Source organism: Callorhinus ursinus, unplaced genomic scaffold, assembly GCF_003265705.2.
Source record: "Callorhinus ursinus isolate GAN/ISIS: 27379988/994484 unplaced genomic scaffold, GSC_fseal_2.0 scaffold13, whole genome shotgun sequence".
In the NCBI taxonomy this organism is placed as follows: domain Eukaryota; kingdom Metazoa; phylum Chordata; class Mammalia; order Carnivora; family Otariidae; genus Callorhinus; species Callorhinus ursinus.
The window spans coordinates 6,650,175-6,670,716 of record NW_027397075.1 but is presented as its reverse complement, the minus strand read 5'-3'; the positions used below and the strand labels follow the sequence as shown (position 1 = coordinate 6,670,716).

General features: G+C 53.6%; 1 protein-coding gene across 1 annotated transcript in view; it reads right to left on the bottom strand.

The window, feature by feature from the left end:
- The window catches only part of LOC112811463 (uncharacterized), a 142,873-nt gene that overhangs the window by 118,762 nt on the left and 3,569 nt on the right, over positions 1-20,542 (bottom strand). Inside the window, exons 4-10 of the mRNA XM_073900261.1 lie at positions 16,531-16,601; positions 14,631-14,796; positions 14,412-14,546; positions 13,616-13,796; positions 11,448-11,578; positions 6,044-6,147; positions 3,649-3,814 (exon numbers count right to left, since the gene is read on the bottom strand). Coding sequence (XP_073756362.1) covers positions 3,649-3,814; positions 6,044-6,147; positions 11,448-11,578; positions 13,616-13,796; positions 14,412-14,546; positions 14,631-14,796; positions 16,531-16,601 — 954 coding nt within the window. The remainder of the gene's footprint in view (positions 1-3,648; positions 3,815-6,043; positions 6,148-11,447; positions 11,579-13,615; positions 13,797-14,411; positions 14,547-14,630; positions 14,797-16,530; positions 16,602-20,542) is intronic.

Below are 20,542 nucleotides of genomic sequence, written 5' to 3'. Positions count from 1 at the left end.
AGATGGGCCCCCACCCTGGCTGCACACAGATTCCTAAAAAGCCAGAGGCCTGGGCCCCCCACCCTGCCCTTCCCCAGCAACACCCAAGATTCTCTGGGCTTAGACACGCACGCTTTTAAGTCCTCCAGCGGGCGAAGACCAGGGCTGCTGCCGAAGGCCCTCTACCATACAGGACAGCCCCCACGATGGAGAAGTGCCCACTCCCACCATCAACAGTGCCGAGGCTGAGAACTCCTGGGCTCGCTCACCAGTTTGGAAGAGCGAGGTGGGGGTGCTGAGGTCGTCTGAGCAGAACGCAGTGGAATGACCAGAGGTGTTGGGGTAAATGGTTAGCAAGCATCCCACCCACCCAATCAGGGGAAAACGCGAGTCCTCACGTGTAGCATTTGCCAGTTTCCGCGGTATAAACGCTCCCACCACGTGCTCTGGGCTGACTCACTGCAGCAGGGCCGGAAGAACCCAGCCGGGGGCTGTGGCCACGTGACGTGGCAGGTGCACGCACACAGCCAGCATGCTGAAGCCCAAGGGCAGGGATGCGGTGCAGGAACAGAATTAGGAATTAAGTCTCTCTTGCTTTCGCATGTGTGAACTCATCTGGGTGGTATGTGTGAGCGTGTGTATTCCCAGATGTGTGTGCACATGTATCCCAGCACACACGTATATCCTGGTGTGCACGTCCCAGTGCATGTGGATGCACATGCCTGAGTGTGTCCTGGTGTGTGTGTGTGCACGTGCCAACATCAGTGTGTGCCTTGTGTGTATCCATGCGTGTCCTAATGTGTGTATGTGTGCAGCCCAATGCATCCTAGGGTGCATGTGTGTATCCAGGTGTGAGTGCATATCCCCACTTGTCCCTGTGAGTGTCCTGGGCGGGGCGGGGGGGGTTGTACATATATGGTATGTCTCGGTGCGGACATCTACACGTTCAGGTATGTGTGCACGCGTCTTGGGTGTATGTCTCCATACGTCCCAGGGTGCGGGTGTGTGTGGCTCCGTATGGCCTCAGGTGAGTGTCCTCAGGGCATGTGAGTCTCCGTGTGTGTGTGTGTGTGTGTGTGTGTGTTTTCTTTGCGAAAGGAAGGGGATGTGCGGCTTGGAAAAGCACATCCACTGTTATTCTAGATTGGGCAAATGAAAACAAACCCTCCCGGTTTTCTGCATACAGGGGAGGGAGCGCGGCGGTTATGAAAAGTGGAGAGAAGCCACTCAAGCACGTGGGAGGAGGCCCCCGCCTCCTCCAGTTCTGTGGACGGTAGGCGGGGTGGCCTCGGGCCCTCCTGGGATCCGGATGGAGCCAGGGGCGCGGTGGAGCGCTGTGGGGAAGGCCGGGCGGCCGGAGCCCCGGGGCTTACCTCACCGGTTGCTGCAGGACCAGGACTCCCAGGCTCAGGCCAGGGCTCCTGGAGCAACCTGGACAGTAATGACCCTGTTGGGTGGATGGCTGCCCCGGGGGTCTGCCCCAAACTGTCAGCCTTCCTTGACTTCACAAGAATCAGAACACCAGCTCCTAAAGCAAAAATCTCTCACTTAAAGAAAGCTTTGGTTATGCTTCAGGGAAAACAGGTCTGCTTAACATGTTCTCACTCACTTTTTTGATGTTTAAAGATGAAAAGATAAAATTATCCCCAAGTCTGGGACCCTCCTACAACCGATTTCTCTTTTCCACTGGACTTGAACGCTCACTCATCCTGCCCCAAACCAACCTTCCCCAAAAGGCCAAACCACAAAGCTGGTAGAAAACAAAACAAAACAATAACAGGAAGTGACAGCACACCGGGGAGGTGAAGCGCTAGCTCAGACAGACGGCTAGGCTGGATTTCCCAAACCAGAAACTTCTAACTCCAGTTCTTCAAGAGACACCATTAAGAGAAGAAATGGCAAAGAGGTAGAATGCCTCCCAGAAATGGAACAGAGTCCACACATGCACATGCACATGCACATACGCACAGCACTGACACGTATCACAGAGAAAACGGGAGAAAGAAGCCCGACTCCAGGGGCACGTGAGTTCACAGTGTGAAGGTCAAGAGCAGACAAAACTGAGCGATGGCCAAAAAAGGTCAGCATCCCCATGACCTTTGGGGTCACGGATGGAGAAGGGCATGAAAAGTGGGGGGGGAAGCAGGAAATGTCCTCCAGTCTTCTTCTAGGAGTGGTTGCAGGGGTGTAAAACCATCAAACGGAAGACTTGGGCGCAGTCTCCCGATTGTGTAGTTTAATGCGTAATTTAAAACACGCCCCCCCACCCCCCGCAACAGGGTACCCTGGTTGGGACCGTGCAACAGATTGCGGACACTGTGGGGAAAGTGGTGGGAACGGAACAGCTGGGGTTTGGTTAATAACAACATACTAATGTCAGTTTCTCAGATGTGACAAATACACCCTGGTGACGTCGTATGTTAACACTGGGGACCCTGAGCCATGGACACACAGGAACTCTGTACGAGCTTTGCAACTCTTCTGAACACCTAAAATTACTCCACAATTAAAAGTATATTAAAATACTCTTGCCTGCCTCCCATCTCCTTCCTTCATCCCTCTCTTCGCCCCTCCCTCTTTTCCCTCGCCCCTCACCCCTTCCTCTCCCCACCCCTGTCAGGCTGCAAAAGGCAAGCCCGCAGCCCCAGCACAGGCCCTGCACGCGCCCGGCACACCTGTGTCCTCGTGAACCGGACAAGAGAATGAGCAAACCGGTCCAGAGAGGTGCCAGTCCTGGTCTGGAGGACAGGTGAGGCAGGTGACGAAGATCCTGGGCTCTGTGAGCCAAGGGACCCCGCCGGCTCTGCTCACCGCGTATCCCTGACAAGGGGTCACAGCATTGACACCTGCCGCGTGCATGACACTTGGCACACATCACAACTTCATCTACAGCGTCTCCCTACGCGTTGCCCCCACCACACGATGGGGAAACTAAGGCACAGAAAAGTTTAGTGCCTGGCTGGAGATCATCATGGTAAGGGAGAGAGCTGGGATCCGAATCTGGATCACCCCTGCTCCCTGCTGGTGTCCTTTAAATCCTAGCCCACTACCAGCCTGGCCTAGCAGGGTGAGGGGTGACAAGTGACGGTGCCCCCAGGACAAGTGAGGACACACACCCTGTGGAGAAGGGGGGACCAGCTGCCCCACCTCAGGTAAGGTGCCAGCCTCCTGGGGCCTCACTTTCCTGCCATATGGGCGCCATCAAAGCACCTACCTCCCAGAGGCTTCGTCAGGGTTAACTAAGACCTCCGGGTTCTTGCAGACCCTTGGTCCACCTTCACACATGCTTCTTGGTTTCAAGACTCAGTAGACATATTTGTCTACAATAACAAGAGCAGCTCTCATTTTAAGTGCTCAGACTCCAGGAGAATCGATTTACGCGCATCATCCTGAGTCTTACCACCAGCCCACGAGGGAGGTACTTGTTCTACCCCCGTCTTCCAGGTCAGAAAACGGGCTCAGAGAGGTTAGGTCACTTGCTCAGAATCACACAGCTGGGGGGGGGACGACACTATTGAGACTCAAACCCAAGATCTCTCTGGTCTGTCCCCACGGGTACCAGGAGGGATTGGTACAAGGCCCCGACAGAAGCAGGTCACCCCCTGTGTCCAATCAGCAGCCAAGTGGGGGAAGGATGACGGGGGGCCGGGTGGGGGAACAGGGGCTCACCAGCAGCGTGTGGACCATGGCATCCGTGGGCTGTGGGACAAGGGCCAGCGACCAGAGCCACGCCTCCATCTCGTCCACCTCCACCTCCCCAGACACGATGAGGTCCTTCATGAGGCCCACACAAGGCTCGGTGCCACAGGAGGGCAGGGCATCCACCAGCGGCTGCCTGAGATCGAGAGACACCGAGGGATGTCACGGAGGTGGTCCACACCTGCGGAGCACCTTCCAGGCCTCACGTCGAGGCCGACTCTGGTCATCCCGGGAACACTTTGAGGCCCCAGGAAGTGCGATGGGCACATGTCCAGGATCACACACCTCAGAAGGGGCCAAGGTGGGCCTGGGGCCCTGGCTTTTAGGGTCCACGGGAACAAGAGCAGCCCAGTCCAGACCCTGGCAGGTCTGCCCCCCACCAGGAAACAGCGGCTTCATGCAACACAAGTCCTGCCTACTGTTCTGCAAAAAAGCTGCCATGATCACCAAGGAGCAAGTACCCCTGCCATCCAACAGGAACCAACAGCCAGCAGGTTGCCGCTCGTGTTCTCCGCCCAAGATCACCATCAGGATTCTTCTTTTCTTTTTTGAGATTGCAGAAAGGTTCAAAAGCTCAGAAAAGGTTTTTAACTTTTATGCAGTGGTGGCTCTGAGTAGGGACGTGACCGAATGGGAGGAGGGTCCCCGGGGCACACCAGAAATGGGAGGCACTGTGAGCCAGCAGGGTGCACAGCTGTGAGTGGACAGGGCCCCCCACCACCCTGATGAGTGACACCCGCGATGGCAGAGGACCTGACACCCCACCCCGACCCGCATGCCCCCTCTCTGCTGTAAATGGTCTCTGGCCTCAGTTTGCTCATCTGGAAAATGGGAATGCTGATGCATGAGCCTGCCCCGACATGCCCAGGAGTCCTTGGGAACACAGAGGTCACTTCATCTGAGTAACAACCTACCTGTTCTTCCCACCTCCCACCCTTGCAACTCCTCTTTTCCCTATAGATGTGGGCCCCGGGGAACCACGCTCTGGCCAGAAGTGGACGCGGTCGGAGAAGCGAGAGAATTTTTAAGAGGATCCGTCTTGTCAAAAACGCCTCGATTTGGGATGGGTCTCTCGCCTCCTTGACTCCCAACATCTACATGGGCACGGAAGACAGGGGCTTGTAGGAAAATCCAGAACAGCAAACAGGGTATATGTCACCGTGGAAACAGGCAGCTCCTCCCGAAGACCCCGGGCCCTTGCCTACACCAGACATAACTAAAAACAGTTCCTCAGTCAAACATCACTTCTGTTTAAGCCCAGAGGTACTGGACGAAGAAGCCCAGACCACCTGGGTTCAAATCCCAACTCTGCTGTGTGACTTTGGGCCAGTTTCCTAACTCCCCTGTGCCTTGGCTTTCTTCCACAAACGTAAAGCAGGAAATACAATAAAGCCACCTACCCCACGGGGGTCCTTGTGGGGGTTAAATGAGAGAACACAGGGGTGTCCAGCTCTTGATTTCAGCTCAGGTCATCCTCTCAGGGTCATGAGATCAAGCTCCGCGCTGGGCACCATGCTCAGCATGAAGCCTGCCTAAGAGCCTCTCTCTCCCTCTCCCTTCTGCGCTTGCACTTCCCCCCCACACACACTCTCTCTCTCAAATAATCTTTAAAAAAAATAAAAATAAACGAGAGAATACAGAGAGAGGGCTTCAGAAGGTGACTATGCATTAGCCATTCGGTTTTGCAGTCATTCAGTTAGACATTTGGTAATGCTCATTTCGCAGGGTTTTGTTTTTTTTTTTCCTCTTCATATTTTGGAGCTGACAACCTTTTAGAGATCTTTTCGAAAGCCTTTGAGAAAGTCCCAGACGTCTGGATCTCAGGGGCCTGGAGAGCAGCTGGACTTCGGGAAGGAGCCCCATGCTTCCCCTCCCCCCTGCACAGCCCTGAGCTCACAGAGCTCCTTGGAGACCCCCCTTGGCACCCGGGGTCTCTATACACCCCCTTGCTGGCCCCACATTAGTAGGATCCAGGTGGTGGGATCCCAGCCTGGCCGGCACCCCCACCCACGGGCAGAGGGGTACCCAAGGCACATTGGAATGCTAATTCCCGCTCTCGGCAAGAGGGTCCCAGTCTGGGGAGAGAACAAAGCCTGTATTTATTCTGCCAGGCCCTTCAGCTTTAGTCCCAAGAGGGCTCGGCCCGTGGGAACCTCCAAGCTCCCTGCTTAATCACCTTCTTGGCAGCCATCCCCAGACTGAAGGACAAGTCAATATCCCAGGGATGAGAGGAGAGGAGAGATCTCCATCCATCCCTCAGTGGGGACCTGGGACAGCGTCAAGACCAGCCAGCCCCCACCCCCGCCCCCCAGGACCTCCAGCCAGCTCCTGTCCCCACCCCTCCTCCCTGCAGAAATGTCCTTACCAGTTGTCCCGGCATTTAAAGGAGGACTGTCGCCAGAGTGCCATCAGCTCATCTGAGGAGAGGCCCTGGAGCTCGGACACCAGCGTCAGGAACAGTTCTGCGGCCTGGGAATGGGGGGGGGGGGCAGCATGAGAGACCGGGCAACCTCTCATCTCAGCCATTCCCCTGCCTTCAGGCAGGACTGCAAAGAAAGTGGGAAATGCATTAGCATCTTCCACCTAAGGCGTCCTGAGACCCAAACGAATGAGGCCACACGTCTGGGCTCCTCTCCACGGAATCCCTGGAACACAGGCTGGGCCATTTTTATTCTTTAACAAGCATTTCTTGGGTGCCTACTATGTGTCAGGCCCTGCACTAGGAACACGGTGGGGAGAAAAACAGACATGCTATCTGCACTTGTGGGCTTTCCGCTCTGATAAAAGCTCAGTGAGTGTTCACCATGACCACGATCTAGTTTTTCTAAGGAGTCTTAGCAGATTTCATACAGTGAGGTGGCCATCTTTTCTAATATTTTAAGTGAAAAAAATATAATAAACAAGAAAAAGAAATACAAGAACGTTTTTTTCAGAATTACGAGCAGAGATGGCTAGGAACGGTTTTGCAGGTTCTGTCCCTTGTCTGCAGGCCTGACCAGCACAGCTGCTGAGGGTCCAAATACACCCAAGGAAATAAAGAACTGTATTCAGAGCACGCACTCCTTAGGTTTCAGGAGATACACAGCTTGGTCCTCGCTCCCTGCTGGCAGCCCCCACGCTTTCCCCAGGCTTGGCCAAGGCCAGCAGTGAGCCCCCAACACACATCCAGCCAGCCAGGGGTCCGCTGGGGCTGGGAGCAACGTGCCTAGCCTCGAGCCTCCCGTGCTGTCAGTGGTGGGGACCCAGTTCCCATGCACACAGCTTGGCTCAGCAAGACACAGGCTGCAAACCAGGCCCCTCACTGGCCAGCTCAGCCCACCCACCTCTCTGCCAGCACGTCTGCCTCCACCCCAGGGTCCACGCAGCATTCCCACGACATGCCTTCTCTTAGCAGAGCTGGTGGTTACCCTTAGCTCTGCCTTTGCTTCCTTGTGCAGGACACCCAAGCCAGCCCCTTGTCGGGGAGGTGACTGCCACCATCATGGCTGGCCCTGACTGCTGTCAGCCTTAAAGACTCTCTGTCCCCCCGCCTTGGGGCAGCTACCCCGGGGCCTCTTGATTCCAGGCCCGCTGCCTGCCTTCTGGATGGGTCAGATCTGTTTCCTTCCAGCTTTCCCCAGCAGAACCCAAGACTCTCTGGGCTTATGCTTTTATGTCCTCCAGCAAGGATGCACACTGCTGTGCCTGGCAAGGGCGGGCATCTTCCCACCTGGGAGAGCCAGGTATCCACCCGGATGTGCTGCTCCTCCTCCAGGCAGGCCTCCAGCCCCAAGTGTTGGCATCAGGACTAGCTTTCCAGAGCCAGGCATGGCAGGAAGGATCTCGGCAGCTCGTCCCAGTTTCCCCTCCAGCAGGGAGAGAAGGGAGAAGCCTATCCACTAAGAACAAGGACACACAATACTACCACTGCCACCGGCCCCAGTCACTTTGTACAGAGTGTGTGCCAGGCACTGTTCTAGGCCATGTGCATGCATCATCCCATTTGACCTTCACGACGCCCTATGGGGAGCGGCTGTCCCTGTTCCCACTTAACAGAGAAGATTCGCGACTCTCTGAGCACCTAAGTCAGGTGTCAGTGGTCTCAGCCCTGAGTCAAGAACTGAACCCAAGCCACTTAGCTCCTAAACCCACACTCTTAACCAGTGTCCTCCGGGCTGGCAGGGCGTGGGGGGGTTTGGGGGGATGACAAACAAACAAAAGAAAACACCCAAAAAAACACAAGAAAAAGGAAAGCCCTGATCTGTAGCACCTGCTGACTTCCAGGGTGCCACGACTCCCACTGTGGCCCCTCTCCAGCTGTCCGTGTGCTGGCATGGCATGCAGACTCGGGAAGAGCCGCACGGACGTACCAGAGCACATCCGATTTCCACATGTGGCGACAGCAGGTGCAAACGACCTTGAGCGTGGAGGTCACAGGCAGGCGACGGTTTTGAGTACTCACCACCTTTGTCTCTAACGGGACCTATCTCTAACCCAATCGCTAATAATGGCTGCATTTAACAACCAGCCTACTGGATTCCCACCATCAGCTCTGACACACCACGGTCTACACAGTCTCTCAAACCCTTGGCTGTGTACAATCGGTGTTTAATAAAGACTCGAGACTTGGGCTTCTTATTCTTAGAATACCGGATGGTAACCGTGAGCTGTGCCCTCTCCCTGGCATCCTCCCTGCTTCTCTTCGGGCCTCCCCCGGCATCGCCCACTGATGCTCGTGGCTATGCAGCCCACTGCCCCCCACGTCGAAACTCCTGGGCCTCTCTGCGGAGGGTCAGGCTGGGGAATTTGCTCTCGATTGAACACAGAGCCCTGGTTTTGTTTCCAGACCGAAAAACCAATCTTGTCTCCTGCCCACCAATAATGGGGGAGAGGCAAGGGCATTCCACGCTGAAGCCGGGGAGGTCGGTCCCCTGGGCAACCAGGCGGGGCCCCCTCAGGCCTCCGGGGGGCCAAGGAGCTGCTTGGTGTGCACTGAGGCATCCCTGAAAAGCCATTTTCAGGAACAAGGTCCTCAGCAACTCACCCCCAGCCCGGGGGACGCCCCCAGTGGGAACAATTCACTTCCTTTCTCGAGCTACAAATAGGAGCAGCCGTCTTGTGCCCTCTGGGGCTGGTGCTGCCAATCTCTGGGAGGGAAGGGGCAGGCCTGTGGCAGGGGGTCAGAGCGTGCTCTGGGGGCCAGATGAGAGGAAGCGGGCCCGTCCTGGGGCTTCCCAGCATGTCATGAGGTTCAGCAGATAAAGCGGCTGTTCTCAAAGGGGGATACTGCGCACCACCTAGAGATGCTTTCGGTGGTCACAACAGGGAAAGGGGTGCTGCTAACATCCTACAATGCACAGGACAACCCCCACAATAAAGAATGATCTGGCCCAAGGGGCCAGTCGTGTCAAGGTAAGAACCCTGCTGTGGGGCCAGGCTGCCTGGCTTGACAGCTGGCCGGGGCACTTACTGGCTGGAGGACCACCTTGTGAGGCAGATGGCCCCTTTCCTTTGGGCTGCTCTCTGACTCCCACAAAAGCCCCAGGTGAGGCCCACGGATCAACAAGCTGGGAGCCCAGCTCCCACTTCCCGAAACAGTGAAGACCCAGCTGCAGGTGCCTCTGCTATATATCCATACATACACAAAATGCATAGTGTTTGTGTGTGCGTGCAATATGCACTCAGTATATACATATATAATATAGTCTGCTTATTCAATATATTTTACTATACATTTAATATGTAGTCAATAAATACGATCAGTATAGTCTCCCTACATATTCAATATATTATGAAAAATATATATTTTCTCAGTGTCTTTCTGAATCTGCTCCTTCTCTCCCCCACCTCCCACCTGCCCCCCAGACCACCGTCCTTCATGTCATGTCTCCCCGCGTTACTGCAATAGCCTCTTAGCTGGGCTCCCAGCATCCCACCTGGCCCTCAGTCTGTTCTCCAGCCTTGGTCGGTGTGTGAGCGTTAAAACGCACATCAGATTGTGACCTCCCTCCTCTGCACAATACCCTCTAAGTCTCCCCACTACCCCGAGAAAAAGTGATCTATGTGCTCTGCCAAGGGCCCCCTCTTGCCCTCGCCACCAGGCTCCAGCCACACCGGCCCCCCTGCCACTCAGCCTTGAACTCCCCCAGCAGCAGCTCCCGCCCTGGAGTGTAGGTGCTCTGCCCCCCGCCCACCCCCACCCTACATCCACACAGCCCACTCTGCAGGTCCCTCGGACCCCTACTCAAGGTCACCTCCCCAGGAAGGCCTCCCGGGCCATCCATCATTTCAAATTGCATCCCATGCCAGAGCCTGCTTGCCTTCCCCCTCTTTCCCTACTCTACCTGTCCCCCAAGCCCCCGGGGCCCAGCATATTTTGTTCACAGGTATGTGGGTGTCCCCATTCAAGCACTCCAGGCACTCCTGAAGCCAAGCAGGACACAGGGGTCTGCTCATCTCAGCCCCACCCCTGGAGATGGAGGCCAATCCACCCCCACCTGGATGTCTCTGGCCCAGTCTCCACAAGCTCCCGAACAAACCCTTCACCTCACCAAGGCAGGGCACCCAGGCGGGACTTTGGTGCAAAGAATTCCAGCCTAAGGGTGCTCCTGGCTCTGAGGGCTATGGCTGGCTGGGCACTGGCCTCCCAGCATCGTCCTGTATCCCAGCTCAGCAAGAGAAACACAGAGACGCCCAGAGCTGTGCACCCAGATGCCAGTTCCCAGCTCACACCTGCAGGTCAGATATCGAGGCACGGGGTCCGGGCACCTGTATATCTGAGAAGGCTCCATGCCCAAGTGCTGCCAGGAAAGCTGAGCTTTGGAAGGCGAGGGTGTGCCTGGAACCCTCGGCACCATGCCTACAGCTGGAGACAGGGCCCCAGTTCTGCTCATGCCCTGAATGACCGATTTCAGTTCCCCAAATCCTGGGTCCTGGGTAAGCAGCCAATGAAACGGATATTATCCAGAATAAACAAACAAGGATAGTGTGAATCCTCCCAGGCTGTTACGGGACCAGAAGAAAAACATCCCTTTCTATTCTTCTCAGCACACAGGCACTGGGGCCTGAATCAGAAAAATCCCCCTATCTCTCATGCCTTCCAGGAGAAGCCCTGGCTCCCACACTAAGTCAGCAGCAATTCTGAGATGGGACAGAAATCGTGGCTGCGGTGGAAGTCGTCCAAATTGTCACTGGTGGTGGCATCCAGAGCTGTGAATGGTAGGGTTGGTGGGACAAAGATCGCTACGTGCCTGGAACAAGTTATCCTGACCATGAGACCCTGCGGGAGACGGCCCCACTGGTCCTCACTGTCCAGCTCTGGCGAGGCTGGGCGGCCTCCTCCCCAGACCCATCCTCAGGGCTCAGACTCCAGACTTTGCTCCTTTCCAAGCTCTTTTCAGAGCTCCTTCCCCCTAGATTTCAAAGAGACCACCCCAGGTCTCAACTCCAATGTCTTCTGCTTGAGACCTCTAGTCGGAAGTGGTTACTCAGCCACATCCGTTCAGAATGCCAGCCTGAGAGCCCAACAGGAGATGAAAGAAAGGCCTCCTCTTTGCTCATCTCCTACCTGTATCGGGGCACAAGTTTTGGCACACACCAGCTAGATCTCTTCCCCTTCTTTTGCTTTTGTAACCAGGCACAGCTGTGCAGTGTACAACCCACGCAACTGTACGTAGCAGCCCTGATCCTGAACATCTAGGAGGGTAGACCATAAAGGATCTGGCAAAAAAGAACAGGGTGTCTCAGGGACCCAGGCCAGATTCTGGCTTAGGGCTGGAGAAAGCACTTACCTCAAAGCTCGTGGTCTGAGCCAGGCAGAGTTTCCTCACTGATGCGGCCACTGTGACCACTGTAGCCTGAGACTGTGTTTCCTCCCATTCGTACAACAGGCTGCTTGGAGTTACATCTCCATCGTCCGGATCTGATATGGGAAGCACTAGATAGGGAGGACCATATGGGGGAATGCCAGAAGAAGAAGAAGGTCCCATGAGAGCCTCCCCCAACCCTACCAATGCTTCCTTCTGCGTGTTTCCAACAAGGGGTGTAGGGATGTGGCGGTGGGGACATGCACAAGGGAAATCATGGCAACATTGTTGCTACCAGCAAAAGATGGGAAAGAAACAACTTTTATACCCATCTGTGAGCGATAGTCAAATAGGCTTAACTCCAAAGCCCTCTTGGGATTGACAGAGAAAACATGCAAAGTCCATCCACTCAATCAAAGATTAATCAGAAATAAAAAGGTCGGACACCTGCTACAATGTGGACAAACCTTGAAACATACTAAGTGAAAGAAGCTAGTCACAGAAGGTTACATACTATATGATTCTATCTACATGGCATGTCCAGATTGGGCAAATCCAGAGAGTGGTTGCCCAGGGCTCGGGGAGACAGGGGGTGATGACAGATGGGTGTGAAATTTGTAGAGTCACGAAAATGTTGCAAAGTTGGTTGCCATGGTAGGTGCATGACTCTGTGACTATACTAGAAGCCATCGAACTGTTCGCTTTATAATGGATTAATGGTACAAAAGGGAAATCAAAAATTTTTTACTTTAAAAATAAAAATAAAACCATGTATGGGGCGCCTGGGTATCTCAGTCGGCTGAGCGTCCAACTCTCGGTTTCAGCTCAGGTCATGATCTCAGGGTGATGAGATCGAGCCTCACATGGGGCTCTGTGCTCAGCGTGGAATCTGCTTGAGATTCCCTCTCTCTCCCTCTTCTCCTCCCCCCTGCTCACGTGCGCGCTCTCTCTTTCTCTCTCTCTCAAAATAAATAAATATTTAGGGGTGCCTGGGTGGCTCAGTCAGTTAAGCATCTGCCTTCAGCTCAGGTCATGATCCCAGGGTCCTGGGATCAAGCCCCACATCCGGATCCTGCTCAGCAGGAAGCCTGCTTCTCCCTCTCCCACTCCCCCTGCTTGTGTTCCCTCTCTCGCTGTGTCTCTCTCTGTCCAATAAAGAAATAAAATCTTTAAGAAATAATTAAAATAAATAAATAAATCTTTAAAAAAAAACAAAACTACTTGTATCTTAGTGAAGATCCGACTAGACACGACTAGATGCCCCGTCACGGCTAGCAAGGTGCCTGAGGGAGAGCTCAGGAGGCAGGTCAGGCTGGGATCTTAGCCAGTGTTCCATGGAGCCAGAGAGGATGCTGGGAAGCCACAGGGCTCTGGTCCCACCTGCCAGGTTCTCCTGCAGGTGGAGCAGTGAGCCTGGGCTCAGAAGCACAGGGCTCCCGGCCAGGGCTACAGAACAGAGCTGGGGGTTCGAGTCTTGGCTCTGCCTCTCACTAGCCATGTGACCTCAGACAAGTCCTCCTACCCCTTGGAGGAACAGTTCCTTATTTGAAAATGTAACTAATAACAGTACCTTCCTAATGGGCTCATAATAAAAACCAAATTAAATAATCCACATAAAACACTCAGCACAGCTCCTGGCCCAAGTAAATCCTTCCCAAGTGTTAGCAGTAAGAAGCATTTTTATTATTCAGAGAAACAGTTTTCAATCATGAAAAATTATCTTTTTCCCCTCAGATGCATGCCTTGCTTCTTTCTTTCCATGCAAAATTGGAGGAGAGAGCCAAGCTCCGGGGAATTCCATGTGTTGGCAGAGACTTTCCAAAAAACCAAGAAAGCTGAATCAGCTTGCCCCCCAAAATGGTCAGGTCATCAGATGGAAGGTAGAATTCTCTCACAAAAGCAGGGAACCAGGAGATTCTATCTCCACTGAAAACACCCTGGGAGAAGGTCAAGACCAAGCCTGAGCCAGCTGAGCCAGTAGAAACTTCCAGAGAAACTTGTAGAAAAAGAGACTGACTCTCCTGATGATAGCCATTTTAAGAAACGGTTCAAGACAGCCAGGGACAGAGGGATAGAGCCTAGGCCTGCTTAAGCCCCCCACCAAAGGAGGTCTCAAGGCTCCTCTGAGGGTCCTCACATCCACGCTTTGTCACCTGTGATGGCTGGATCCAGGGACATCTCACGCAGCAGGGTGAGCGAGGAAAGCGTCCGCATCTGCACCCCACTTGCCTTCTCAGAGAGGGGCCGCACGGTGTCCAGCTCCGTGCAAGAGGCCACGCTCAGCACGCCAGCCTGGAAACTCTGGAAGCAGGTCAGGTGGGAGGCCAGGCCAGCCTGCTGGACCACAGGGGTGGGGAGAGGCAGGGGCTCAGGGGAGGCCCAGGCTGTGAGGGAACCCAGCTGGTGGGGCCCCTGGAGGGCTGACGGGAGTGAGGTGGGGCGACCTGGGGGCTTCAACATGGGACCTCAGCACCCTCCCCCCAACCTGGGTTGTAGTACCCCCAGCCCAAGCAAAGGATGACGGGGGCAGGGCGAGCACAAGGGAAGCAAGGAAGTCCCAGGAACAGGTCATAAAACCTCAGTTTGGGGAAACTGGAAAAAACAACAGAGGTAGCTGCATGGGATGCCAGATATCAAGACTTTGTCTACCAGTAGTTACGGGCACCAAGGATCATCTCTTATCCTTCCCCAGAAAGGTACTATTTACAAAACACCTTCTCTGCAGGGAGCTGTGGACGCGAGGGGAGGAGAGGAAGTGGGGGGCCAGGCAGCGGAGAGGAGCTGTGGGGAAGGGAGAAGGAGGAGAGGCGGGAGCAGAGGAGTTTGGAGGGAAGGAGAAAGGAAGGGACTGACGGTGTGGGCGGCGCGGGGGGGGGGGCGAGCTGAGGACAGAGGAGGGGAAGGAAGGTGGGACTGGGGGAGTGGACCGGCCGACCTGGGGGCACTTACCTCCTCCCGGGGCAGGGCCTGGGAGCGCAGGAAGGAGCGCACTCTGCGCAGGGAGCAGCGGGCCAGGTCCTTGGTCTTGCGCAGCCCCGCACCATGTGGCTGGTACGTGGTGGGACACCTGCCCAGGACGTCCACCTGGGTGGCGGGACCCCATCAGCCCCCCTTCAGCTCCCTGTCAGCCACCTACCCCCACCCCCTCCAGGCTCCCCGTGGGCTCACCTCTTCGAGGGTCTGGGGGCCGCGGGCATCCGGGCGCCCCTGCAGGAGGCTCAGCACCGCGCGCTTCACGTTCAGCGCCCAGCGAGGCTCTGCGCGGCGGGGACACAGGCGGGCCACTCGCCCTGCCTGCAGGACGAAGCGCAGCGGGTGGCGGCCCAGGGCGGCGCTGGGGACAGGTGGGCGGGAGTCAGGCAGAGGCCCTCCAAGGCACCAGGACACCTCTTCACTGTGGGGGTCACCGTATCCCTGTTCCTCCTGCCACAGGTCAGTCCGCCAAGGAAGCCCTCTCCACCGCCCCATCCCCCACCCCCCGCCCTCCCGCATCTTCCCAAATAGCCTTGCTTCCCTCTTCAGCTGGGTTCCCCAGCAACTTCTGAATCAAACACAAGCGGCAGCCAACTCTTCGCTCAAAGCTGCCCCCAGACTTATTAACACTTGCCTCAAAAGTACCTGTGTGTGCCCAGCCTCAGATAATAGAAAACTGCACTTCCAAGAGCTTTCTGAACTCCAAAGATTCTCATTTTCCCGGCCCACGGGGGAGGTACCTAGCATTCTCCCCCCGCCCCCGACACCCACACACCCACACACACATTACAGAGGAGGAAACTGAGGCTCAGGACCAGAATGTGACTTGTTCGGGACAGGAGCTGGGATTCGAACCCAGGCAGGCGGGCTCCAGTGTCATGGGCCTCAAACTGCCCGCTGACCCCAGGACTTGAGAGTCCATCACTGTGCAGATGAGGAAAAGAGGCCCAGAGAGGGGGAGCTACTCAGGGGGATCACACAGCAAGTTAGGGAGGAGCTGGGACCAGAATTCGGCCCAATGCTCATCTGGCCACCCCTCACCTGGCAGAAAGAAGTCTGTGTCCTGCATCTGCCAGGTGAGGGGATGAGAGGGGGCTGGTGATGGGCGGTGAAGTCCCCACAGTTGTGTGGGGGGCAGAACAGAGCCAAACTTGAGCAGTGAGCCAGCAGGACAGAATTTTGAGGGACAGAAATGTCCCTACTTGTACCTCCCCAGGAGGTCACTGCCCCTTCTCCAACTCCAACTGGAGACGCCCTGGGTCTCAGGCCTGGCCCTAGAGAAATGCTAATGGTGTCCGCCCCTTCCAGAATAGCAAATGTCAGTCTGGCCTCAAGGAGTTGACAACCCCCAGCCCTCTGACTTAGCATTTCTGATGAGGAGTCCAAGGACAATAGCCCGCACAGCTCCCATGGAGGAGACCACCCTAAGCCTTTCAGGGGGATCCATCTGCCCCTCGGCAGCATCCCCCATCCCTGCACCCCAGGACAAAGGCTTTATTTTTTTAAACAAATGAATTTGCAATAAAAAAGGAAGAGGAATCTGCAGAGATGGTCTTGTCTTCAGTCTGGCGGCTGGACTGAGCTTTGAGGCCACAGAGGCCACTGTCAGGGAGTCCTGGGAAACAAGCCGGAGAGAGAATTCCAGGCTTGGCGGGGTCACAAAAGGGGGGCTAAGCTTGGGACGGGAAAAGCCATGGGTCTCTAAGAAAACCCCCATCTCAGCAGAGACAGGGAAGAGAGAGGGGTGGGCTTTAATGGAAGACACCCAGTGTCTTCCAGAATGCACTCAAGGACAATGCCCGGAGGGTGCTTGGCAAACATAAGATCTAGACATGCTGGGGGTGACAGGCAGGGAAATAGGAGGTGAGTTCTGTCCACCAGGTAAGGGAAGGCCACCCGAGGCTACTGAGAGTCGCTTAAGGATCCTACATCAGTCCTCATCAGTGATCTGGTCTGGGTACCTCCAAAGTCAAAACCTAAGGGGGAGAGGTCATTCTTCCAATCTAACTTGGTGCATCCAGCACCTGGCAGCAGTCAGAGGAGGGTACGGGACTCGCATGTCCGGTCCCATGAGGAGCAAGGCCTAGTGTCTTACCTCACATTCTCCGAGTCCCTCAGAACTGCCACTTTGGACCCCAGGATAGATGTCACCTGGAAATCTTGGAGCTGAAGCAGAAAGCACCCATGAGTCAGTGACCTTTCCTGGGATACCCCAGGACCTCACTAGTACCCCTACACACAAAGCAGTTCTGGGGCCCAGCATGATACATGGCCTCATGTTGGGGGTAGGCAGAGAGATCCTTCCCTTGAGCAGAAGGTTCTAGTTTCTAGGTGGTGGATGCCAAATATCTCCAAGGGGTAAACAGCTAAGGCAACCAGGACCTACCGCTCCCTGATAAATGTTCAGGAAGTTCTCACTAGTTTCTCATTTTGCCCAAAAGGCCCTGGAAGTTTGGGTAAAAGATTCATACAGCTATCCAGTAAAAATAGGTTAGGATTGCAAAGCAAACAAACAAACAAAAGACTTTGCCCACCATGAATAAAACACTTGGATGTCCCAATAGCACCATGGGCATATGCATGCACACGTGCACATACTTGTGTGTGTGTGTGCGCGCACACGCGCATGTGTACTTATTGCCAAAGAGGATGGACTCCCTAAAGATGGAAAATAAAACCACCCCTACAAACTGCCTCCCTAACATGACTGATTCCACTTTTAAAAGAACAGACTCTTTCTAGAGCAGTTTTAGATTGATAGCAATATTGAGAAGAATGTACAGGGATTTCCCATATACCTCATATATATCCACACCCACATCCCACATCCTCCCCCATTTCCAACATCCCCAGCAGCATGGCATGTTTGTTACAATCAATGAACCTGCACAAACACGTCGTCATCACCCAAAGCCCATAGTTTATACCAGCGCTCACTCTTGGTGGTGTGCATTCTATGGGTTTGCACACACGCACCATGACCCGTATCCACCATTACAGTACCACACAGAACAGTTTCCCTGCCCTTGGATTTCACTTTTTCAAAGTGGCTCATCTTCACTCACCTTGTCTAAAACCTATTTCCTCTCTCTCCTGAAAACCAGTCCCCCTCCCCCAGCAGAGGGTCTGTCATCTCCCCAGTCACCCAGGCTTGAAATGTCGGGGTGAAATCCAGTCCCCCTTGGCACCAAGAGGCTGTCCGGGACAGTGGATCCCTCAGCCACGGAACTGATACCATTTATTGACTGACCACTTGCTTGAAAGCTACCCATTATAACTGCATTCCATATGCTCCCAATTTTCCATAGAGACATGGAAGACAGTTTTGAAAACCCACTGAACTTAAAAATACTTAAAATTACTTAAAAATGGTTAAAAAGGGGGCACCTGGGTGACTCAGTCGGTGAAGCATCTGACTCGATTTCAGCTCAGGTCATGATCTCAGGGTTGTGAGACTGAGACCCACAACGGACTCCCCAATCAGCAGGGAGTCTACTTCTCTCTCTCCCCCCCCAAGTTTCCCTCTGCCCCTCCCCCCTCTAAAATAAGTAAATCTTTAAACAAATATATATTTTTTAATATTTTATTTATTTATTTGACAGAGAGAGACATAGCAAGAGAGGGAACACAAGCAGGGGGAGTGGGAGAGGGAGAAGCGGGCTTCCTGCCGAGCAGGGAGCCCGATGAGGGGCTCGATCCCAGGACCCTGGGATCATGACCTGAGCAGAAGGCAGACGCTTAACGACTGAGCCACTCAGGCGCCCCTAAACAAATATATTTTTTTAAAAAATGAAGATCTGATAGATGCTATGATGTGGACGAACCTTAAGAACATTATACTAAGTGAAATAACCCAGGCACAGAAGTTTACATATTGGGCGCCTGGGTGGCTCAGTCGGTTAAGCGACTGCCTTCAGCTCAGGTCATGATCCCAGGGTCCTGGGATCGAGCCCCGCATCAGGCTCCCTGCTCTGCAGGAAGCCTGCTTCTCCCTCTCCCCTCGTGTTCTCTCTCTCGCTGTGTCTCTGTCAAATAAAATCTTTAAAAAAAAAAAAAGTTTACATATTGACTGTGAAAAGTGAATCCACTTCTTGGAGGTACCTCACTAGCAAATTCATAGAGGCAGGAAGTAGAATAGAGATCCAGGGGGCTGGTGGGGAGGAGGGAAGGGGTGTTATTGTGTAATGGGGATAGTGCTTCTGTTTGGGATGATGAACAATCATCTGGAGACAATAGTTGTAATTGCATATGTAATTTGTACATAGGTACATATTTATGTAACGTAAATGCATTTGTTGCCACTGAATTATACACTTAAAATAGTTAATAAAATAGTAGGGGCGCCTGCGTTGCTCAGTTAAATGTCTGACTCTTGATCTCAGTTCAGGTCTTGATCTCTGGGTCGTGAGTTCAAGCCCTGCATTGGGCTCCACGCTGGGCATGGAGCCTGCTTAAAAAAATTAATTTAATTAAATAGTAAACTTTGTGATATATATTTTACCACAATTAAAAAAAAATTATGGGCACCTGGGTGGCTCAGTCAGTTAAGCGTTTACCTTTGGCTCAGGTCATGATCTCGGAGTCCTGGAATGGAGCCCTGTGTCGGGCTCACTGCTCAGTGGGGAGTCTGCTTCTCCATCTCCCTCTGCCCCTCCCTACTGCTCATTCTCTCTTGCTCTCAAATAAATAAATATCTTTAAAAAAAAGAATAAGGAGAAGCCAGACATGAAAGAGAAAGAATATCCTGCCTAATGCCATTGGAGAAAAATCCAAAGGCAGGCAAAACTAATCCATGGTATTAGAACTCAGGGGGCCTTTGGAAAAGTGACCAGAAGGGAGAATGGGGGAGGTTAGTGGGGGGGGGTGCGTTTCATCTCATGATCTGGTGGTGAGTACACACACATGTTCTGTTTGTGAAAATTCATTTTTCTGAAAACTTATTTTCACACTTTAATTGCCTCCTGAGTGGCTGTAAACTTTCCGAAAATCTTTGATGTAAGCCAGTTTTTTCTATTCTTGACAACATTGGACATTTTTTTTTTTTATTTCTTAGAGAGCGCAGAAGGGCGAGGCACAGGAAAAGAGAGAGAGAATCTTAAGCAGCCTCCATGTCCAGTGTGGAGCCCAACAAAGGCTCTATCCCACGACACTGAGATCCTGACCTGAGCCGAAATCAAGAGTCAGACACTCAATCGACTGAGTCAGCCAGGGTCCCATCAATTTTTTTTTTTTTAAATTCTGTAACAATTTTTTTTAAAGACTTTATTTATTTATTTGAGAGAGAGAGAATGAGAGATAGAGAGCACGAGAGGGAAGAGGGTCAGAGGGAGAAGCAGACTCCCCGCTGCGCAGGGAGCCCGATGTGGGACTCGATCCCGGGACTCCAGGATCATGACCTGAGCTGAAGGCAGTCGCTTAACCAACTGAGCCACCCAGGCGCCCCCCATCAATTTTTTTTTAAGGCTAAATATAAAGCAACTGAATGAGTCAGCAGCAACACACCATTTGCTTTGTGAAAACTAGCCCTGTAGAGGGACGCCTGGGTGGCTCAGTCAGTTGGGCGTCTGCCTTCGACTCAGGTCATGATCCCGGGGTACTGGGATCAAGTCCCGCTTCGGGCTCCTTGCTTGGCGGGGCGCCTGCTTCTCCCTCTGCCTACCTCTGTCTCTCTCTGATGAATAAATAAAATCTTAAAAAAAAAAAAAAACTAACCCTGTAGAAAAAAAACCAAATGCTGCTGGTATTTTGATGGACATGAGCAGACAAAGACTCCATCCACCAAAGTGGCAGGTCTGAGCCAAACAGACATTTTGGATGGTTTAAGAATTCAGAGGCAGGGGTGGCTGGGTGGCTCAGTCAGTTAAGCGGCTCCTTAGGCTCAGCTCATGATCTCAGGGTCCTGGGATCGAGCCCCACATCGGGCTCCCTGCTCAGAGGGGAGTCTGTCCCTCCACCCCCCCGACTTGTGTGCTCTCTTGCTTGCTCGCACTCTCATAAATAAAATCTTTAAAAAAAAAAAAAATAAAGAATTCAGAGGCAGCTCAGGGCCAGCCTGTAAAAGACCCCATCCTGTGATCTACACGAAACATTAAAAAAAAAAAAAAAAA